This window comes from Amblyomma americanum, chromosome 10, assembly GCF_052857255.1.
Source record: "Amblyomma americanum isolate KBUSLIRL-KWMA chromosome 10, ASM5285725v1, whole genome shotgun sequence".
NCBI lineage: Eukaryota > Metazoa > Arthropoda > Arachnida > Ixodida > Ixodidae > Amblyomma > Amblyomma americanum.
In genome coordinates, this window is record NC_135506.1 from 127,493,293 (window position 1) to 127,517,099 (window position 23,807).

Below are 23,807 nucleotides of genomic sequence, written 5' to 3' on the forward strand. Positions count from 1 at the left end.
GCGCCGACACAGGGTGCCGTCTTTGCCAATGAAATAACCTAGCTGTTCGGGGTGAGACGGTGCGCCCTCTAAGCTTTCGATTATTCGCTTCAGGTCAGGATCTTTGCACTGCTCTGTGCGTAATTCGGCGGGGTCGACTACGGGGACAAACTCATCTATAGCTGCCACGGCAGCTGTGCGGCTGAGTGCATCAGCATTCAGATGTGTCTTTCCTGACTTGTGCTAAACTTCAAAGCAGTATTCCTGCAGGTGTAGATTCCATCTAGCGAGTCGCGAGCTAGGGTTCCTGACACTCATCACCCATTTCAGAGGATGGCAGTCTGTGACTAGCTTGAATTTGCGGCCGTAAAGGTAGCATCTGAAGTGCTTTACTGCCCAGACAACGGCGAGGCACTCCCTTTCCGTAGCTCCGTACTTTTGCTCTGTGGGGCTCAGCTGTCGGCTAGCAAAAGCAACGGGATGTTCTTTGCCCTCGATAACCTGAGATAGCACGGCACCAACTGCGAACTTTGACGCATCTGTGGCCATAACGAAGGGCAAATTAAAATCCGGGTGGCGCAACAGCGGTGCACTCATTAGCTTCCTTTTCAGGGCCCCAAAAGAATTCTCCGCGTTTTCGTCCCAGCGAAAGGCGACATTTTTGGCTGTTAAGGCGGTGAGCGGCATAGCGAGCTTGGCGAACTCCTCTATGTGCCTTCGGTAGTAACCGATCAGGCCGAGAAACTGCCGGACCTGGCGGACGCTAGTCGGGGATGGAAAATCCGAGACACACCTTAGTTTCTCAGGGTCCGGTCGCACGCCGTCAGCTGAAACAACGTGCCCGAGGTACTTCACCTCGTTTTTGAGGAATTGGCACTTAGAGGGCTTCAGCTTGAGACCCGCTCCTCTTAGTCGCACCAAAACCTGCTCAATATCGCGCAAATGGTTCTCAAAACTGTCACTGTATATGATAATGTCATCCATATACACGAAGCACAGCCTCCCCAGAAGACCTGCCAGGATAACATCAGCGGTTCTCTGCCAGACAGCAGGGCTGTTGGCCAGACCCATCGGCATTCTTTTCCATTCATAGTGCCCTGAGGGCGTGTTGAATGCCGTTTTCTCGGCATCTGCCGGATCCATTGCTATCTGCCAGAATCCCGCCGCCATGTCCACTACCGTGAAGTACCTGGCAGAGCCCAGCTGAGAAAGCGTCTCCTGTATATTGGGGATGGGGTATGGATCGATGCGAGTTACGGCATTTAGTTTGCGGTAGTCCACTACCAATCGATACGAGCCATCTGGCTTTTCCACCAATAGTGCTGGTGCTCCCCAGGGTGACTTTGAGTGTTCGACAATGCCGCGATCAATCAGGTCCTGCACCTGCCGCTCCATCTCCTCACGTTGGGAGTAAGGAATCCTGTACGCACGCTGGTATACGGGCGATGAAGTGCCGGTTTCTATCCTGTGCTTTATAACGCCACAGCAGCCCAAATCCAGGTTGGACGCGGCGAATACCTCCGAGTAGTCGTCCAGCAAACCAGCCAGAGCCTCCCTCTCCCTGGATTTTACGTGAGAAAGATCGAACGACACCTTTGGAGCAGCCGAAGGACTAGCATGCTCTACAGTTGCGAGTACCGTATCGGTGGGCTCACGTTGCTCTATCGCAGAGGAGAAGAAAGCCAATGTTTTGTTCTTGGGAAGGCTCAGTGGCTGCTGGCTACAGTTAACCACCCGTAGGGGCACTCTGTGGGCGTCATTAACTGTCACGAGGCACGCGGCTGCCTTCAGGCCATTGCTGAGAGAGTCGACCGGCTCAAGCACTCCCACGGCGCCGCTCTCTACATCTGAAGGCACAAACGCGTACAAAATGTGCTCCGACCAAGGAAGGACGACCGCCTCCTCGACCAGCCGGACGGCAACCCGCGAATATACCTTCTCCAATGATCCCACTGTTTGACGGGTGTCAATATCGGTAATGCGAATCTCAGCCCCTCTCCTGTTCAAAAACGGAACTTTTGAGCCGCCCGCATTAACCTCTTCCTCAGAGAATGAGACTACTACCTTCCCTTTTCTCAAAAAATCCTGCCCTAATATACCTGACACTCCGTTTGGCAGAGACACCGTGTCCGGGCATACGTAGCAGGGGTGCTCCAATGCAATTCCGCCGAGAGAGAAGTGTAACCGGTAGAGTCCACTTATGCCAAGAGGATCCCCCGTTATGCCTACAAATTTGGTTGCCATACCACCAGACGCTTCCAACACCTCGCGGTCCCCTTTCCTTCGAAGCGTGTTAAAACTGCTCTCCTTAAGCAATGTCACCTTTGACCCCGTATCTATCAACAATTCCATACAACAACCATTTAACTTGCAACGCACAACAGGGCATGCCTCGTCGGCCACACAAACTACCACCACCTCATCATCTACTGCTCCCTCCCCACGCTCCTCAGGCTGGGGAGGACTAACTAGTTTTTTGACTCGGTATCTGGAGCCCCGCTGTAGGCTTGCTTAGGGCGTGTCTCGCCTGCTTCTCTTTGTGGCTCCCCACGGCGCACGTTTTGGCAGAACCTGGCGATGTGTCCGCGACCCTGGCAAGCGAAGCATACGATTTCTTCACAATCTCGCATACCGCGCCTGTAGCTTTGTGGCGGTCTCCGGTTTCCAGCGAATGGGCGCTGTTGAGCGCGCGCTTCAACCTGACATTCTACCTGCTGAGATAGCAGCTGTTCTAAGCGATCTAACCGCTCTGTCAAGAGAGCAACCTCAGGGTTGAGCACCGCTCTCTCTATGACGCGTACTCTCGCTGCGGCTGTCGTTAACGCCTCATTTTGTTCCTCATCCAATGCGGCCTCCACGGCTTGGTCGAAATTGCTCGGCTTGCGCGAGAGCACGAACCGGCGCACGGGGTCTTGCAGACCAGCCACTAACAAAGCGGTCATTTCCTCTTTAAGTATATCCTCCGCGTATTTCTTCTTAAGCTGGTCTCCTTCCTCCTCCCTGCTTAACGTATCGTGCGCTAGGCGCTGAAGCCGCGATGCAAATGTTCGCACGTCCTCCCCTACCATCTGTCCGGCGTCACGGAACCTCTGTACCCGCACGTGACGTGGTTCAGTGTCGAAATGCTCAAACGCGAGCTTCTTAAATTCCGCAAATGATTTTGTGGATTTTACTTTTTCGTCTCGCCATGCCAAATCATGAGCAGCTCCTGCCATCTTACACCTCGCCATTCCCAGTATTTGAGCATCGGACCATCCCCCCATTTTCCCAATCTCTTCTAGCATGAAAAAGAAATCGCAGATTGGAACCCCTGTCTTATCTCCCGTAAACGTCGGAATGACGCTTCCTAATGCCAGCATGCTTGCTCCGAGCGACGGCTGTGGAGTGGGAGCTCCCTCAGATAAAGACATTTTTTTTTTCAACCCCTCCGGTGCCTCAAGCCTCTCAAATGGGGGAAAAAGTCCCACAATCAGTCCCGTGATTCCCTTTTGATTACAATTTTAAAGTCATGAATGTCGCAGCATTCAGAGGACATTTGCTTTTGAGACCCCACTTCTGACACCAGTGTGATGACCCCCATAATGCGCAGGTCCACACGGGACGGAGAGGCAAAGAGACACCGTATGGCTCAGTTTAAACAAACAGGTATATTCAATAATTACACATGATTAAGGTTATACATCAGAGGCTGGGGCGTCCGAGCTTACGTGCCGACGACTTCATGGGGGCGATGGAGTGGCTCCGGAGTTGGGCTCGAGCGGTTGCTGGCAGAAGCTGCACGCCGTCGGGCTTCGGCGCTGAAGGCACTCTTGGCGAACGATGTCGTCCTCAGCTCAGACTGGACTGCATCCGTTTACATGTGCTTTTAAGCACTTGATTAACAAAGGACTAAGGGCGGTCATTTCCAGTGGCCCGCCCAAAGCATCAATTCTCCAATCCAAAATAACATGCGAGATGGGGACAACCCCTTGGGTTGGGCTTAGCCTCGAACCCAGAGTCTGTTAACAATACAAACTAAATAAACAACAAAAACGCCACCACTCTCTCTCAAGTGAGAGTATACACAGGCTCTCTCTTCGGAGCTAATTCACTAGCGCCTGTCTTTCCACATTCTTGGCGAGTACTGCCTGTCCGCCATGACAGGTGTCCGTCACGGCCCTTCTGGGAATGCGCTTTTGTTCACGAGGCACGGCGGGAAGCTGTGGGTGCCTTCCCGGCGATAGCCCACGTCGAAAGGGGAAGGAGGGAAAGAATGTTGTCTTCGCGGTAGCGCATAGCGTCGGCTGTGGTACGGCGCGCTCTGGCCCGCTGACAGCTCCCTTGTCCTGGAATGTGCCCGGAAATTGGGGAGGATAAAGCCTGTTTCCCCGGGGCGGCGGCGGGTCCGGTTGTTCTGGTCGTCACTCAAAGAGCATGGCTGGGTAATTGATGATGCCGCTGTCACGGGTCTCCGTCTACGCCGCGCCGTCGAACGTGGATCCTCGTAGCACACACGGAATGTCACAACGGCCCTCAACCTCCCCCAGCACACGTCGAATTAACGCCTTCTTAAGATGGGCGTACACAACACCCTCGCCGAGCTCACCGAGGCCCATCGATCTGCCCAACTTGATCAGCTCACCTCAACCCTAGCCGGCCGTCAAATTCTTGATGCCATTGGCCTACACCGCCCTGGCTATTATACCCCCACCGCACACGGAACCTCATCACCATTCACCCACTCCCCAATAACATGCATCCCGAGCATCACGCGGCTCGTCGTGCTGCTCGGGCTGCAGCCCTACACAAACACTATGGCGCACAGCCGGAGAGCGTCTACGTCGACACAGCCTCTTAGACCTCCTCTTCCGCCTTTTCCCTGGCGGTAGTGTCCAATTCGTACACCCCTATTACGGCAGGCACTGTCATTGCCTCCACTCCTGCGGTAGCGGAGGAGGCAGCCGTAGCCTTAGCCATCGCTACTACATCGGCGACCCACATTTTCAGCGACTCAAAGACCACGGTCCGTAACTTTGCGAAAGGCCGCATCTCCGAACCCGCTTTCCGGCTTCTAAGCCGGTCTCCCGCCCCTACCCGACCTATTCAGCTTCTCTGGGTCCCGGCCCACGCCGGCCACCCAGGTAACGACGCGGCTCATTCTTTAGCTCAAGGTTTCGTCAGCCGAGCAGGAGCCACCGACGCCTGGGGAGACGCTCGAGATCGAATGGTCGCGTATCACGAGATCACTCTACACTACCGTGAGCAAAGGCTAACGTATCCCCCTCCGCACTAGTCTCTCACTTAATTGCAGCAGGTGACGTGGCGACAGCTACAACCCCGCACATTCCTCTCCCCTGCCCACTTAGCCCTGGTTTACCCGGGACTGTTCACGCCAGTATGCACCCTCTGCCGCGCTCCGAAAGGGGATTTTTCACACATTCTTTATTCTTGCTCTGAGCTCCTTCCACCAGCCGATTGGCAACTCACAGACCTCGAGCGATGGGAGGCTGCGGTGTCCAGTTCTGACCCGGCTGCCCAACGGCAGCTAGTGGACTGGCTTTGGAAGTCGCTGAGAAGCATCACCTTCCGGCCACGACACGCATCCAAGAGCAATCCCATCACTAGGATGTAATAATTAAGGCTTGCTCTACTTTATAAGTCTTTCACCACCACCATGCAATATTTCTCCTGCTAAAAACAGCATTCGCCATATGACTCACTTGAGACAGCCGCTGGTCTGGTCTCACTCGTACGGCACAGTTAGGCGCACTAAATGTTCCAAGCAGTAACATCCGTATTATGTAGAGATAAAGTGCGTCGAGTTACTACGAACTGGCAATGCTCGAGTAAAATTTGAAGTTTCCTTTAAAGCTGTCATGTATTCAAATCATATATGATGATGACTGAATTTTCTTTTAAGCTTGTTCGTCTAGAGGAATATTTTCGGCACAAAAAAATTTATCAGTAATGCCATAAAGTATGACCGTATAGCTCCCGCAGATTCGGCCAGATGCGCAGTGTAATGTCTGGATAAACCAACACACACCATTGCATGATACTGCAGGAAGAAGGACGTGATCCGCCGGCGTGTCTTCATCAAGTCCATGATCGGTGTTCTATGGGTGGACGTCGTGCGGGTGACTGTCTGCACGCTGGCCTACTTCGGCTGCCTTTTCGCCAGAGTGCCAGCCCTAGAGTAAGTCTGTCATATGCAGTAAAGGTTTCAGGAGGTTATCCACCACAGCAGAACACAGTAGAGAGAGAGATGGCGACACCACCCTGTGTCATCACCTCCCTCTCTCCTGTCTCTGCTGTGGCGGATAGCCTCCCGAAGTCTCACCAACTGGCCTACACATTTACCCTCCTAAGCAGTTAAGGTACCTGTGCGGTGCAACATTTTAGTTGAGGTAAAGGACTAATGTCTCTTGTTCAGCCTCCTCGAAGTTAACAGCGTTCACTTGAGCCGGAAAGCCTAAAACAGAAACAACCAGGCCTGTCCGAGAATTATAAGGCACGCTTAGCACAAGAAAATACGCATCGTAACGGTAATGCAGCATAACGTTTTTGGCCTATCCGGCTCCCCATGGATGTAACTCAAATTTAAGCAAAAGAGATAGTACCTCGCCTTTTTACCAAACTATTTTCAAAACAACAGAAGAGCAAGGTTCCGGGCTAGTTGGTAATGCATAGTACTTAGCAACAGCGCAAAGAAACGCGTACACCACGAAGAAACTACACACACGAGCGCTGACTCACAACAGTGAGCCAGCGCTCGTGTGTGTCGTTTCTTCGTGGTGTCCGCGTTTCTTCCGCGCTGTTTCTAAGTATAAGTACTATTTTAAAAGCTAACACAACTCCGACGAAATAATACTGCTTACATCTCCGCTACCCCAAATCAATGACGAAATTGTTTCGCAATAAATGGACTTGACTGACATTGGAGCAGGGCAACTAGATGACAAGGGATGTCCATTAGAGTCGAAGTCGAAGCTTTAACAACGAAATAGAGCGAAAATAAGGTTTAGCGCTTTCGTCCGTGCCTAAGCCCACACTTTTTTCAGTGTGAGTGCACAGTTTTCATTTTCAACTTCTGCAAAGTACGCAGGAATAGAAGGCATGCTCTATTGCGCATGCTGAGCTAATTTTAGTAAAGCAGGTTTGCAGTCTGAAGTAGCATATTTTCGATGGTAGGTTCGCGCAGCATGGAGGACGGAGTTAACTAGATATAAATGATTAAGGCTTTTGCTTTTCAGTGAACATAGCCGGTCTGATGATGACAATCACTGATAACAATAAAAAAATGCATACCCGTGGGAAAACAAGCCCGCGAGTCCTCACCGTGAATAATTATTACGTCGTCCAGGAAGCACTCAAATGAAAAAGGAGGCAATTATTACCCACCGCGGTTGCTCAGTGGTTAGAGCGCTCGGCTACTGATCCGGAGCACCCGGGCTCGAACCCGACCGCGGCGGTCGCGTTTTGATGCAGGTAAAGCGCAAAGTCGCCCGTGTGCTGTGAGATGCCAGTGCCCGTTAAAGACCCTCGAGTGATCGAAATTATTACGGAGCCCTCCACTACGGTGCCTCTTTTTTTCTTACTTCTTTCACTCCCTCCTTTATCCCTTCCCTTACGGCACGGTTCAGGTGTCCGCCGAGATGTGACACAGTTATTCCGCCATTTCGTTTCCCCAACAACCAATTTCAATTTCGAGGCCGTGAAGAAATCATTCAAATGGAATAATTGGAATTGGAGTTGTCTTCGAAAGTAAAATAATAATAAAGCTAACAAGAAAATTTCATTCCTTTTCCTTCGAATAATTAGCCAGTGCTACAGTTTTAAGCGTCTTCAGGCGATCTACGCAATTTCTTAAACATACGCACTGTTTACTTTTCACCTTGTCACTCTACCACTCCCGTTTTTCTTCATCATCATCAGCAGCAGCCTGACTACGCCCACTGCAGGGCAAAGGCTTCTCCAGTGCATCTCCAATTAAAGCTGAAGTCATCGTATCCCCGCAAACTTCTTAATCTCATCCGCCCTCCTAACCTTCTGCCTCCGCCCTGCTACTCTTTCCTTCTCTTGAAATCCACTGCGATACCCTTACGAACCAGCGGTTGTCTTGCCTTCGCATCACATGTTCTGCCCAAGCCCGTTTTTTCCTCTTGCTTCCGACCAGCATGTCATTAACCGGCGTTTGTTCCCTCACCCACTTCGCCCACTTCCGGTCTGATAACGTTACACCTATCATTTTTCTTTCCATGGTTCGTTGCGTTGCCCTTAACTTAAGCTGAAACCTTTTCTTTATCCTCCACGTTTCTGCCCCCTAGGTGAGTACCGGTCAGATACAGCTGTTGTGCATTTTTCTCTTCGGGTATGTTGGTAAACTGCTATTCATGATCTGAGAGAACCTGCCATATGCGCTCCACCCTATTCTTATCCTTCTAGTTATTTTCCTCTCATGATCCGGATCAGCTGTCACTACCTGCCCTAAGTAGACGTATTCCTTTACCACTTCCAGCCCCTCGCTGCCAATTGGGAACTGCTGTTCCATTGCTAGGGTGCTGAACATTACTTTGGTTTTCACTGTGTTCATTTTTAGACCAAACGTTCTTCTCTGCATGTCTAACTCATTGATCCTGCTTTGCAGTTCATCTGCTGAGTGACTCAGCAAGGCAATGTCATCAGCGAATCGCAAATTACTTAGATATTCTTCATTAATTTTTATTCCGAACTGTTTCAAATCCAGGCTTCGAAACACCTCCTGTAAGCAGGCGGTGAATTGCAGCGGCGAGATTGTGTCGCTCTGCCTGACACCCTTCCTTATGAGAATTTTATTGCTTACTTTATGGAGGACAACGGTAGCTGTACAGTAGTTATATAATCCACCATTTTCACATAAGACTCCTCTGCAATCTTATTCTGCAATGCCTGCATGACTGCTTGGGTTCCCACTTAGTCAAGTCCTTTCTCATAATCAATGAAGACTTTATATCGGCGTCAGTTATATTCTGCGGATTTCTTCATTACCTGATTGGCAGTGTGATTATGGTTTATTGTTGGGTAACCTTTACGAAAACCTTCTTGATTATTTGGTTGGTTCAAATCTAAGGTTGTCCCTCACTCTAGTAGCATTACCTTAGTTGATATCATGTAGGCAACGGACGGTAAGCTAATCAGTCTGCAATTTTTCAAGTCCTTGACGTTCCCTTTCTTATGGATCAAGATAATGTTAGCGTTCTTCCAAGCTTCTAGAACGCTAGAGCTCATAAGGCATTGCGTATTCAGGGTGGTTAGCTTTTCTAGGACGATCTCCCCTTGGTCCTCCAACAGATCTGCTGTTACCTTATCCTCGCCAGCTGCTTTTCCCATTTTCATTGCTCCTAAGGCTTTCATTACTTCCTCTTTCGTTAATTGCAAAATTTCCCACTGCTGTGTTTTACTGCCTCTCTCATTAACATTCTGATTGCATTGGCTACTGTATAGATTTCTGTAAAACTGTTCGGCTGCTTTAGCTATCTTATCTATATTGCTAATTACAATGCCCTCTTTGCCTTTCAACGCATACATCTGGCTTTTACGTATAGCTAGTTTCCTCTTCACTGCTTTTAGGCTGCCTCCACTGTTTATATCGTGCTCGATTCTCTCAATATTTAACTTCCTTATGTCGGCTACATTGAGCTTATTAACTTTGGTAGCTCTACAATTTCTATTATGTCCGTAGGGTTAGACGATTTCATGCTTTGGCGCTTCTTAATCAGATCTTGCGTCTCGTGCCATATAACTTCCTGGTATGCTGTCGTATACCAATCCTACTGCCTACTTCTATTCGGCATTAAGATCGTCTTTCTCATTTAAAGCCAAATATCTGCTGTGCAGCGATATTCTGAATTCCTGTTCTTTCCCCCTTACCGCTAACAGGCTAATTGGCTTCCGCTTCATTAATTGCTTACGTTCCCTCTTCATGTCTAGGCTAATTCAAGGCCTTACCATTCTGTGGTCGCTACAAAGCACATTTCCGAGGACCTCTACATCCTGCACCTGTAAATGCCGCCCCCTTTTGATAAGATTTTTGTGCTTTTTAAAGCACGTTATCAGCTGCCAAGAGAAATTATCGAAGCTTGCCATATCGTGAAAGGATGGGACAACTGTGCAAGTGACGCATATATTGCCTTGGCAAAAAAAAAAAGATTCCTTGCCATGAATCAGTTGTCAAGTAATAATTCATCCATACACGTTGTTTTATGTATTTTTCAGACGCTTTTTCCTCAATTCATCGTCACTTAAATTTTTACCTCCGCCTTTCTTTTCTTCTGTTTTTTTTTTGCATGTATCCACAACATATATTCTCTACTTCAAGAAAACATAGTACTTGGCTAATTATTGATGCATAGTTTGTGGTCGCACGATATAGTCTGTAGCCTTGTGAATAAAATTCACTTGTGAGAAAGCGCTCGTGTGTGTCCCCTTTCTTTGGTCGTCGTATTTTCTGTGCAGTTTTTCCATCATGAATACAGGTACAGACGTGTACCACTCATTATACAGTAGTGAGCATTAGGCGGACTGCTACTCGTTGAGACCCAAATGCGTACTTTATGCCACTTTGAAGTCGCAGTACTGAGGTCCTTGCTAGCCGAAAAACCAGCGTTCTATTCGTATCCTCCTTTGAGCTTGGGATGCTACCTGGTGGCATTGGGAAGTCCCTGCAAAGCGTTTTCATAGCACATGCCCGCATCCTGCAAGTTGCCCGCTTTTCCACCGTATGTGTGGGCGTTCACTGGCAGACGTGAAACAGAGGTAACCTGTACGGTTTTTCACTTGTGCGTTCGTGCAGGCTGCTCATGGTGGGCTCCACCAGGGGCGACATGACTGCGGCCGCCATCCTGCTGGTGGCCGTCAGCGCAGCCGAGTACCTCATATCGGTCTACAACATGGACCTGCTCATCGTGTTCGGATGCCGCATGCGCGCCATGCTGCAGGGGGCCATCTTCCGCAAGGTGCGAGGGCGGGGGACCTCAATATTTTGCTTTATGCTAGTCATTTCTCTTCGCCAAAGCGTTAAGACTGTTCACCGAAGTATGGTTGTACGGTTTCGACCCTGCAGTGTTTCGTATACTTGTCTTTAAACAGAGGCTTACGAATTCTCAGGTGAGGTGCCCAAGCGTGGAATGCCTGTGGAAGTGAAGTCGATGCGGGTTTCCACTGCACTTATCTTTCGTGCATACATTTTTATAGCTTTTCACCGGCTCGCCTAACTTTTCATAAAGATGCCCCCAGGCAAGCTCAAAACACAGCGTTCACGTTGAGTATTTTGCACCGTATCTTGAACAGGTTCCACTCATCGTGCAGGGCTCATTGAATATATTTCAAAGTAAAAAAAAAAGCTGTGCAGATTCACGTACATCTCGGCAGAATTGCCAATTGTGCAGGCTTAAATATTTTTCGTTAAGCCCTATTTTCTGCAGGCCTAGTTCGTTCGTAACGCAGGCACCGCTCAAAGCCCTAGGACAAGACGGTGCGCAAGTGCTACTTTAAACTGTTTATTATTCCTCTAGCGATCCCCTTGTACTCGCATAACCAAAACGAAGTGAATAAAATGCAAAAAAAAGAATGATCTGGTGCCGCTTTGATATTGCCCCGTTACACCAGGGAGCGTGTTCCCTGTCAAGCCAACTTTGGCGTCTTTTTTTATCACGCTCCCAGTATCGCTTTGATTGATTGATTGATTGATTGATTGATTGATTGATTGATTGATTGATTGATTGATTGATTGATTGATTGATTGATTGATTGATTGATTGATTGATTGGTTGGTTTAAACATACGTCTCATGTCGTCGCTGACGATAGGTGTCAATATTAAACGGTCTGCAGAACCGAAAAGCACCTTTAGGGTGGAGTCATAGATAATGCTAGCCGCATTATTTCACACTGTCACGGGCTCCTAATACGTACGATTAGAGCAGCGTTCTCCCGCTTTTTTTCAGTCGTTGGGACGCGTTAGGCCGCACAAAGTTGCGTTGCGCCTATATCCGAACGATCTAAACCACCAGGTCGGCAGCGCTTTCTGCGCTGTGCTGCTGTCTATCCCAACCTACTCGAACACAGTGTTTCACTTGTTCCATCATGCCTTTCGGAGAAAAGTTACGTTCTTTCCCACTCCGAGATCTATATCTTCTGCGGTGAAATTTTTGGGCGATGCCCAGTGGACTGGCCTGAATGGTTCAGAAAAAATTTGACGTCTAAAACTATTTTTATTTCCCAACAACACTACCGACAGAAAACTCATGTAGCCAGAGCCAAACCGAGCAGTTCAATCATTTTCAAGGGTTATTCTTGTCGCGTTCCTTCATAATAATATATGACAGGAAAAAGTTCAGCCTGTGGCAGGCCTTCGCATGCATGGCACTGCTTTACCAAATGCCTTTGGCGCCCATTTCAGTCGTGGTCCTTTAACCGGCTGTTCATGAAATGGCTGCTGCGGTGAATGTAATATTCGCCGCGGGATAATGATAGCTGTAAGCAATCCCTTTTTTCTGTGCAGGCGGCAGAATTTACATCTAGCAGTAAATCCTCCGTTCAATTTTCACTCATTCAAATTCGTTCAAATTCAAACTCAATTTTCACTGTTTTGGCTGACTTTGCGGGACAAAAACAGCAGTGGGATGATTGAGCGTTGTAAAACTTTCTCATGTTTAAGAATGACTTTCTCTGAATTCGCGGTGGCTAAAGGCTTTTTCTTTCTTATATCTTGTGCCTACTCTCTCAAATGCTATTTTTTGCTTCAGTCGTACTTGTACATCAGATTTCCGTTTCGAAAGCAAATTTTGGGCAACCGCGCTAACAGCTATAATAATGATAATAATATTAATCTCTTTATTTTCCATCATTTTCTACATGATGGAAGGGTCTTGCAGTAAAAGCTGTCGTAAAGCAGCTTGACAGAGTCCCAAGTCCCCCCCTTGACCCTTGGCCATGGCAAGGCGGGAGACCAATATCAAGATGTAAATACAAACAGCAGAGTGCAAAAATTATTAACAATAGTACCACAGATTAAAGAATATACAATACTAAAAGAATACAATGAATGTTTTTGAACACAGGTAAAAGAAATAAACAAGGAGTAAAACAAAAAAGAAGCATATGTCAAGGAATGGACAAAAAAAATGCACACATTTGTTAAAAACGAATGCCACACTTTTTCTGCAATAAAGCACCGTATTCTCAATGATATGCTGTATTTAAGAAAGTAAGTGTAAAGTAAGTCTTGACGTGACGACTCTGGATGATAAATATCTGCATGCGACAAACTGTTAATCAAGCGGGGCAATCTATTTTCCTCTAGCGTGTGAAAACCATACGTCGTTCTGTATGTGTTAACTCCCCAGGGATCTCGGTTGCGGGTTTGGCATGCTTGTTCTCGTTATTGTAGGTTAGTCAGTGTTCGAAGAAAGCATGTGTTAGTAGACTTTTCGTTTGTAAGTGCGACTAAGGGTGTAGTCTGGAAGCTTTATTACTGGAACGATTTTATAGTTCAACAAAACTGGCTAGTGTGTTGTAATAGCGGTACACGTTCAACTATGCGTAATAAGCTTTTTTGCGATACATACAGTTTTCTCAGGTTCTCCTGTGTTGTCGAGCCCTACGTTAAAATGCCGTAATTTAGGTCACAATGAAGTAGAGATCGATATGTTGTAATTTTGACATTACATGGTAGTGCATGCCCATTTCGGTAGACAATACCGATAACTTGTGACAGTTTTGCAACAAGACTGACAATGTGGTCATCCCAAGACCAGACATCCTTTCTTTGAAGATAACCCCTAATGTTTTAAATGACTGTACAACTTCTAAAGAAACGGACCTAAAGAAAATGTTCTTGGCTAAATGAAATTGTTTATTCTTAGCTCTGAACACGATGGCTTTCGTTATAAAAATGCTTAACTGTAATTAATTTTTTTAGTCCAAGTGTCAAGCTTTGCTAGTGTGTGATTGGCTAAATCTACTTAACTGTCAGTGTTGTCTCCCGTTAGAAAAAGGCTTGTGTCGTCTGCGTAAATAGTCAACTTTACTTCTGGTGAAACATGGACGATGTCATTAATATAAATGTTACGAGGAAATGGACCTAATATACTGCCTCGCGAAACACCGTTACATATGCATAGTGTTTCAGAAAGTAAACCGTTTACACTTACTGCTTGTTTGCAGTGCTGCGGATATGATATCCAAACCCTTCTGCCTTTAAACAAGTGGCCTTTGCAAACTCTTTTTTATGAAGACCTTAGATGCAACAGTTTGCAAAATTAATGAAGGTTAGTTGTTTTATTTAGGCACATTTTCTTTCAAAAATATAAGCTTGTTTTTTTGGGGGAATAACCATCACCATTCTTCTAGTAAAAGTTAGGCGCAGCGATGCAACCTCAAAGCCAGCGAACCAAAAGAACTTGGGTATTCCGCAGAAAGATAAACGTTGTGAACAGGAATAAAAAGAACTGAACAATAGAATTTGTCAGCAGGGGCACATTTACAACGGTCCGTGTCAAAGTTATTTTCATCACAGATTCTTCAGAAGTGCTTTTGTGATTTTTCTTTGCCAGTATATTGGTAATTTTGGTGATTGTAATGCCTTTTTCCTGCAAAAAAAAACACGAGGAAAGACTCTTGGTTTTTGCGCATGCGTGTCCGTCTAGAAAACGAATTTTAAAAGAAAATGAATGCACAAATGAAGCATCAGTAGTGAGTGCAAGCGTGTGGTGAGCTTGCGTTTTCTGTAGGCAACTTCCCGTGAACAACGCCCAGTAAGCGGGTGGAGCTGCTTGCATACATTTACCGGACATGTTTTGAAATTCATGACTGCGGTCCTCTGCGCTCTTCTCAGGCCGTCCAGATGCCCGCAACTTTGAGGGGCACGTACCCCACCGGTTCCATCGTGTCCCTCTTGGCAGTCGACTGCGGCATACTGGCGCTGAGCATGATGGTCTTTCCCATGCCCGTGGGCGGCCTCATCACCCTGCCAGTCCTCCTCTGGCTCCTGGCGCAGAGGGCGGGGACACTGCCCACGCTCTGCTGCACAGCATGGATACTGGTCGTGTTCATAATGCCATTTTGCGCATTCAGATTCCAAAAGAAGTTCTGGGTGAGAGCACGAAGTATTAACTTATACAAAGAATGTGGTCGGTCTAAGTTATATAGTGTTTTCTTAAAAATATCAATACCTAAGAGACAATACAACTTCTATTAGGGGAAATAAAATATATTAAACGCATTATTTCTCTAATTGCATGCACACAGCTCCATTAACAAGCTCTTTCACTCATTCCTGTAGCAACTTGAAGCCGTTAGGGTAATTTTTCCTGTCGTCGAAGAGGTTTACCTGTAGATGTTACAAGCGGAAAGTATTGATATAGACTGGCGCGGCTAACGAAATGTGCAGAAATGTAAATTGCTTTTCGAGAATATGCCAGATTGGTTCCTGAAGTTTCTTCCGAGAGCCACTTTAAACATAGGGTTTAAAATGGACCAAGTCAGAACCAGGAACTGTTGTGCTGTTAAAAAAAAAGATTAAAAATGACGCAACCATGTGTTCTCGAAACATTTTGGGTGTATGAGTAATCTGAGTCTTGCTTTGTATCAGCCGCGGAGTACGTTCATCATTTGGATAATATTCTCTCGGCCGAGGCGAACACAACGATTTCTGACTTACGCTTCAGGTGCCGATGTACTCTTCAGTGCTAAAACATGAAGGGGCAGTCAATGTCAGGAAAGTTGTAAATCTCAGTGTGCCTTCAACCACCTAAATGAGCCCCAGCATACCTTTTTTTTGTCTTATAACTATTCGTTCGTAGACGCATGAAGGCCTTAACACGTAAAAGCAAGCATCAATCTTCTAGGCACTCTGAAATTGCGCATCTCGGTATTTATTCAAGAAAACGCGCTGAAAATCGATCGCCTTTTACGACACACAATTGCGTTCGCTTTGGTGTCCAAAGTTGATTTTATGTATTTCACGTTATTACGGCAGGTTCTTTTTCATTGAAGCGTTCGTTCGTAGCGTCTTACTGATGTGCGGGAAGCTAAGGGCGCAGATCCGGGCTATCAGGACAACAGAAAGCCTATATGACACGTTTGCTATTGAACGTTCTGCGAGAGTGCCTGCTTTGAGTGCCAAAATACGCGTCGTAACGTCGTGGCTTTATGCCTCATTGCTTGAATCTGGACCCATCTGCTTATTTCTTTGTCACTCCTTTATCTCCGCGTAATTTTCCGAGCACCAAATTTTGAGGCGTGATGTAGCGAATATAATACAGCTCTGAAAGATCTTAGGTTCTCATGGGAAAGTCGAGAGCATAATGTACCACCGCGAGTTATAGAAAAAATGCGTTACCTTATTAAAGAATTTCGTTTAATCATCACCGTGACCAGACCACTCGCGCGGTTTACGTCTTTTTACGCAGCAATCGCAGATGCAGGCTCGCGAGGAGCGCATCAAGAGTCTGTCTGACCTGTTCGCCTCCATCCGGACAGTGAAAATGTACGCCTGGGAAGCGGCACTGCAGGATACCGTGCAGCGGTTGCGCGCTGTCGAACTCTCCTGGCTGTTCAAGGCTAACCTGCTGGACGGTGTGCTCGATTCTGTCTACACGGCTTCAAGCTCTGTGGTGTGTACACTAACACCTTGCTTGTTACTCAGTTTCGCTCAAGGAAAGCTGGGAGGAGAGGGAAAGATTAGCGGTTACGCTAATTGCATTGGCTCTTCTTCCTTAAGTATCTGGGGTTACTTAAAGTAGTATAGACACCTAAATTTTGCGGGCGTGGTTTCTTGTTTATAATGATGCGTAAGGCATTACTATACATACATAACCACTGGTATTCTCGTACGACTATTGATTGATTGCAAAACATTTTATTCGCCGGGAAGAGCTTGGCAAGAGGTCGCGTTAAGTGGTCGAGAGTACATAGCCCTCGACGACTTTGTCAGCCCACTCCACCGCCAAAACTTGCGTTCTGGGGTCAGAGCTAGCCAGCACGATCTCCCACCGCTCGAGAGAAGGAGCTGTAACTAGATAACCCGGAGGTGGCTCTATTTTGCAGTCCCACAGGATGTGATCGTAGGTAGCACGTTGGCCACAGTATTTGCAGTTTGGGTTGTAAAGATCTGGATAAATGTGTGCGAGGAGTGATGGGGTGCGTATCGATCTAGTCTGTAGACGACGCCACGTAACCTCTTGTTCTTTAGTAAGTCTTTTGTCTGGAGGGGGGAAAATTCTCCTCTCTAGTTTAAAATGATTGGTGAGATCATGATATGTGATCATTGAGTCCTTCGTGAAATTCAGGGAGCCAGACTCATCCACTGCCCGGTCGACGAACCCTCGGGCTTTATTGTGGGCTGCCTCGTTCCCCGGATTCCCCGAATGGGCTGGGACCCATATCAATTCGGAATAATTTGGTGAGAATTTGGTTGCGTTAAGGATTCTAAGGGAGGTGTTTGTAATTCGCCCTTTAGCGATATTATTGATACCCATTTTGGAATCGCTGAGGATGATGCTCCCTTGGGTATGTGCTAGGGCGAGGGCTATAGCCGCCTCTTCTGCCGTTTCAGAGGATTTCGTTTTGATTGTCGCCGAGACGATGTGGTCACCATTCTCGTTCACAACCACAACTGCAAAGGCATTGGTATTTTTGTATTCTGCCGCATCTACATAAAGTGTTGCAGCGCACTGTCTGTATTTCTTATGTAAGGCTTTGGCTCGTGCTTGTCTTCTACCCTCATGGTGTAAGGGGTGCATGTTTTTGGGGAGTGGTTTGATTAGTAGGGCCGTCCTATAGGCGCGGGGTAAGTCTACTTTAGCATCGTTATTCGTAGGTTGAAAGTGAATTCCGAGCCTGGTAAGAATACTCCTGCCAGTTCTGGAATTGGCTAATCGCGCTGTTTGAGCCATTAAATGGGCTTCTTTCAGTTCATTGTAGGTGTTATGCATTCCTAACCTCATAAGCCTTTCGGTTGAGGCATTTAGTGGGAGTCTTAACGCAACCTTATAGGCCTGCCGTATCATGCTATCCAATTTGTCCTTTTCTGCTTTCAAAAATTTCAGATAAGGGGTGGCATAGAGTATCCTGCTCAGCGCAAAGGCCTGCACTAGGCGGCATAAATCTCTTTCCCTCACCCCTTGTCTGCGGTTAGCTATGCGGCGGAGTAATCGCGCCGTCGCTTCTACCGTGCATTTTAGCTTACTGAGTGTGTCAGTATTTTTTCCATTTGTTTGTAAATACAACCCCAGTATTCTCATGGTCTGTACCTCTTTGACAGATCGTCCATTAACATAGACGTTTATTTGCGGGGGGGGGGGGATGTCGTGGTACGCCTACCTCTTTGTTTACGACGGATCACGAAGAGTTCAGATTTTTGCTCAGAACAAGTGAGGCCGGAATCCCATGCGCATGCCTCGATGATGTCCACTGCTGCTTGGAGTGTGTCTTCTATGTAGCCTTCGCATCCTTTGGTTACCCAAAGTGTGATGTCATCTGCATAGAACGTGTGATGTAGGTCTGGTATTTGTGCCAGTTTGGGGGGAATTTTGATGAGGGAGAGGTTAAAAAGGAAAGGGGACAGGACGGAGCCCTGTGGCGTTCCTTTACTTCCTAGTTTGATTGGGGCAGACTCTATTGTTCCGACCGTTATCACTGCTGTTCTCTTAGTGAGGAAGGATCGGATGTAGTTGTACGTCCTTTCTCCGGGGTTTATTTCTGACAAGTTAGTCAAGATGGCTTTGTGGGTGACGTTGTCGAAAGCTTTAACAAGGTCTAAACCCAATATTGCTTTCGTTCCTGTTCCCTCGTCAGCTTCAATTATGTCCTTGTTAAGCTGCAAGAGAATGTCCTGGGTAGATAGTTGGGCCCTGAATCCTAACATTGTTTCAGGTAGGAGGTTCATGTCCTCCGCATAGTTTTGGAGCCTATTGAGGATGACATGCTCCATGAGTTTGCCTAGGCATGATGTTAATGAAATTGGGCGTAGATTCTCAGTGCTGAGTTTCTTACCCGCTTTAGGAATAAAAGTGATTTTCGCGTGTTTCCACTCTGGTGGTATGTTGCCTGCATGCCAGTATTTGTTCATAAGGTCTGTAACCGCCGCGATCGACGTTGCGTCTAAGTTCCTGAGAGTCTTATTTGTTACTTTGTCTGGTCCTGCCGCAGATGTTGTCCGCAGTTTTCCAATTGCGTACCAGACCTCTGCGTCTGTGATGTCTGCGTCTAAATTTGGATTAGGAGTCCCCCGGTAGTCTGGTTGTGTGGTACTATCATCCGTGTTTAGATAACGTTCTGCTAGCTCTTTGATTAGGTCTTCAGTTGTACCCTCATATTTATGTATGAGTCTGTACAGTTGACTTTGTTGCACGGGACGTGTTTGTTCTGGATCGAGCAGGTGTCTTAGAAGATGCCATGTCTTCTTATTTCCGAGCTGTCCATTGACGCTTTCACATATTTGGTTCCATTGTTGTGTTTGGAGAGTAAGTGTATGTTCCTCGATTCGCCTCTCGATTTCAGCGATCTTTTTGCGTAGTCACTTGTTGTGTTTTTGCTGCTTCCAGCGTTTTTGGAGGCCTTTTTGTGCCTGCCGCAGGTGTAACAGTTTTGAGTCTGCAATCTGCTCCTCCTTCTCAACTGGCACCACAACGCTAGTGGAGCTGACATCCTCATTCAGGGAGACAACCCAGTCGCTAAGGTTAGAGATCTCCTTTGGAGCTGTTTTGTCGCGAAGTTGCCTGAACTTGTCCCAATCCGTGGTTCGTATTTCTTTTGCTTTGTTTTTAAGTTTTGTCGTGGGGAAGGTGATGCTAAGGATGAAGTGATCACTACCAAGGTTTTGCCCGGTGTTGACCCACTTTGCGTCCTTGACGTTTTTAGAGAGGGATAAGTCTGGAGATGTGTCTACACATACACTGTTACCCATGCGTGTGTGGTCGCTCGGGTTGTTTAGCGTTGTGAGCCCTAGTGGCTATGATTTGCCAGAGCAGGTGCTTTGGTATATCCCCATGCTGGGTGTTGAGCGTTGAAGTCTCCCACAATTAATAGTTGAGCCCTAGCAGCCGGCTTTACTGTGTTTATCAACAAGTGTGGGAGTCCATTGCCTTTGTTTCTGGGAGGGTTGTATACATTAAGGATGAAGAGATTTGAGCCTCCTTTTTGCCTTGGTACTATTTCAAGTAGGGTGTAATCTTCTTCCGAATCATTTATAAAATGTTGAATTGCGGTGATATTTCTATGCACCAGAGTGGCTGTGAAGGAGCCGGCTGCGTTACTAGTATAATAATGAGGTGGCAGATATGCTTTATAGCCTGGCAGTGTAGCCCTGCCGCTAGCTTCTTGCAATGCAATCACGTCTGGGGTTGGAACAGACGGTGCTTGTTGGATGTGGAGCTGCAAGTAGGCCCGCTTGCGGCGGAAGCCTCTGCAGTTCCATTGCCAAATTTCAACTTTTTGGCGTGGTGCCATGTTGGGTTATAGATGGTTGTGGCGTCGTGGACAGATCCAAGGTGGGGGGTAGGCGGGCCTCGATAGTTGTAAGCCTATCCATTATTTGCTGCATGCAGGTGGCTATTTGGGATACCTGTCCCTCTAGTGTTGCAAAGCGAATATCTATCTCTGCAAATTTGGTAGTAACGAGGCCTTGGAAGGTTGCTTGTTCTGTTGATATAGCGCTAGTTCTCTCTGACAGAGTATTGATGTCTGCCCTGAGTTTGGTAGGCGCTTTCGACGGCTGCGGGGTGTCGGCTTCCGAAGCCTCGGCCTTTCTTTTGGATTCCTCGCCTTCTTTTGTAGGATGCGGTCTTTTAGTTGCTATTCTGGCGTCTGTGTCCGTCGCGTTATGGGCTGAAGACTGGGACGCGTTGGAGGGAGTGTGGCAAATAGCGTCTGTTTCCATCGCATTATTGGTCGAATCCTGGGACGCGGTGGGTGGCATTCTAGCCGCAGTGGCATTCTGTACCTGATGCGCTTGTAACAGGCGTTTAATGTCAGCCAACTCTTTTTTAAGGCTGGCAATTTCTCTGTCTCGGGATTGTAGTTGGATCTGAAACTCCTTCTCTCGAGCGTCAATAGATTGGGAGGCCTCTGCTGGCCAGCTCACCTTTTTATTGGAGCGGCTATCGCTGCGTCCGCGGCTTGAGCTTCTCTTGTCGTTCCCTGCAGGGTTCCCCAGGGGCGGGAAGGAGCTGGAGTTGTTCCGGCTGTGGCTTCCTCCCTTTCCGGTAGCACCGTGTTCCTTCTTCCTGTGCCTAGACTGGTGTCCGTGTAGTGATGAGTCGTTGTCCCCTTGCTTGGGTGTCTGGTTGCCATGGGGCGTTCCTTGTTTGTTCTTGTTGATCAGCCGGAATTTGCAGTTCCGGCTGCCTGTGTTGTGGCCCCCGTTGCAGACGATGCATACGGGTTGGCAGGTTGGCTGTTCTCCCTCAGGTGGAGGCGAGTGATTTTCTCCGCAGCGGCGGCAAAGGTTCGTTGTAGGTTTGTAGCAGACATCGGCCCGGTGTCCTACTCTCCTGCAGTTGTAGCATACCTCATGTTGCTCCCTGAAGGGGTGGACCCGAAAGACGCCGCACTGATAGATTACTTGGCTGGGTAGCTTCTTTCCAAAAAAAGGTGATTTGTATTGTTCTGGATTTCCCGATCCTTCGGGCATCCACAACTTCTATTCCTTCGTTTCGGTTTCCGAAGCCTTGGCGAACCGCTTCGGGCTAGTCTCCCGCGTAGGCGTTGTAAATGACCCCTTTTACCGAGTCTTCGGGCGCCGCCACGTACGACGTTACGTTGTAGGTTTGATCTTGGAGGTTCAGTTTTTCAATATTGGCGTATGCAGTCGCCCGTTGACGATCGGGCGTGCATAGCGTAAAGGTGTTGTTGGCCGTATTGACTCTGATAATGTCTTCATTCTTCACCGTATCATACGGCAGCCTGGCCACCTCGCAGGCGCAGAAGAGTAGTAGTCCGGGCGCAAAGTCCCTCAGATTCCAACCTTGTGGTCGGCAGACGATTTTGTAGTCGTCGGTCGGTAAGCGCGGGAGAAGGGCTTTCTTGCTGAGTGCAAGTAGCTTCTTCCCGTTCTTTCGCGATGGAAAATTGGAATTAGACTTGCCTTGGCCGTGCCCCTGCGCAGGCTCGTCGTCGGTTGATGCGGGCCCTTTATTCTTCAGGCCTCGTTGTCGGTCGCGGTAACGAAGAATGGTTTCCCATTTTCCGGCCTCGAGCTCCGACGGTGATATTTTCTCGCCTTCCACGGCGTACTCCATCTGTGCGGGTCCCTGGGCGCTCAGTTCCCGGCGGAGAGGTGACGAGCTAGGTCGAGCTCGATGGCTAGGCCGGCAGTCAGCCGGCAATATGCCTAGGTGTCCGTAGATTGGCAAAATCCGGCTGCAGCAGGCACTGGACAATGGCCCGGATGTCGTCCAAAATATTCGAGCCCGAAGGCTGACTCTTTCTGCCGAAAAGTGGCTTCGAGGCGGGAGCCCATGCGAGACACGTCAGCACAGCTCCGTGGATTGGATTGCTCGTACGACCACTAAATAATTTATAATCGCATTTGTTTCTCGCGCTGTTTCGGTTTTGGTTCCAACAGTCTAATGAGGACTGTGACGTCAACGTGTACTTAAAGGTCGCGTGAGACATGAAAAACTGCAATATAATCGCTGCTTCCACACCCGTTGTCATCCCGACTCTTGAGGAAGGCTGAGTTCAGCACTGCAGTAAATTAAAACTATGAAGCAGCGATTATATGACGTTTCTTATTGCCTCACGTTACACAATAGCACTCTTTGACGTTACAGCTATCATTCGGCTTTTGAAACCGAAACAGCCCGACAGAAAACAATCGATTATAAATTATTTTGCCGTCTTACGTTAATATCACGTGGCGATTCTTACGCAGCAGTGTCTTCCGCCTTATTGTAGAGAAGAAAACATGCCACCAAAGTTACGTGTCTGTACTCCATTAACCCTTTACTTCCAAAACTGTTTTCTCGAAGGATGAACGAAAAGTACCGACCTTTTTCTCTCCCTTTCATGCTACAAGGAACATACGAGGCAGAAAAAGCAAGATACTGACCTTCAGTTAGGCATAAAACACTAGAATAAATTAACGAAAACGTAACAAAAAGTGTGGCTTCACTCAAAACGTTTGGGACAGTTCGGCTTCGTTATGCCTCTCTTTCGGACGTACCTTCCTGCGCTTGAATTGATCACCCGGAAAGTTCATTTTTGCGAGTTGTTATCAAGAAAAGTTGTTGGAAGAAATGAGTCCTGAAAAAGAGCTGGTATGGCACGCTAAAAGGTTGCATTGGCCTTGTACTCGCAAAGCGTTACACCATTGTCTTCGCGCCTATTCCTGGTTTCTTTTCGAGTGCTTTTCGTTTCGTCTCCCTCAGACCGGATGGAGGAGGCCGCGACGTGTGGGTATTGCGGAAAGTGGTGCTCAACCGTCTTTACCTAATTAGTCGCGCACACCTAATTTCCAAGGTCGCAAAGCTGACGGTTTTCAACCGTCAGACTCTCCTGTACGCTCAGCCTGAAGCCCAAAAGTGTTACCTTCCCAACCCCAAACGGAAAATGTGGAGGAAAAAGTGGGGGATGTCATGTGTGTGAGAACCATTCCTTTCTTTGAGTTTGAATCTTTCCTCTCATATCTCTTTCAACTCTCCTATTGCCCGCACGGGGCAGCGATTGTGGTCCCGCTTGAGCCTGTGGGCAGGCCAAGTGCACTTTTCATTCTTCCTGCAGTCGCAACAACAACAAACACGTATTACTTAAGCGGTTGGGGTAGATGTTGCGGGACAGCGAGTAGGGCCCTCAGTCCAAGGCCCCAAC

The 23,807-nt window shown here is 47.7% G+C and overlaps 1 protein-coding gene across 1 annotated transcript in view; it reads left to right on the plus strand.

The window, feature by feature from the left end:
- LOC144108698 (multidrug resistance-associated protein 1-like) overlaps nucleotides 1-23,807 on the plus strand; it is a 256,880-nt gene that overhangs the window by 85,154 nt on the left and 147,919 nt on the right. The window contains exons 8-11 of the mRNA XM_077641869.1: nucleotides 6,023-6,154; nucleotides 10,790-10,952; nucleotides 14,833-15,090; nucleotides 16,409-16,612. Coding sequence (XP_077497995.1) covers nucleotides 6,023-6,154; nucleotides 10,790-10,952; nucleotides 14,833-15,090; nucleotides 16,409-16,612 — 757 coding nt within the window. The remainder of the gene's footprint in view (nucleotides 1-6,022; nucleotides 6,155-10,789; nucleotides 10,953-14,832; nucleotides 15,091-16,408; nucleotides 16,613-23,807) is intronic.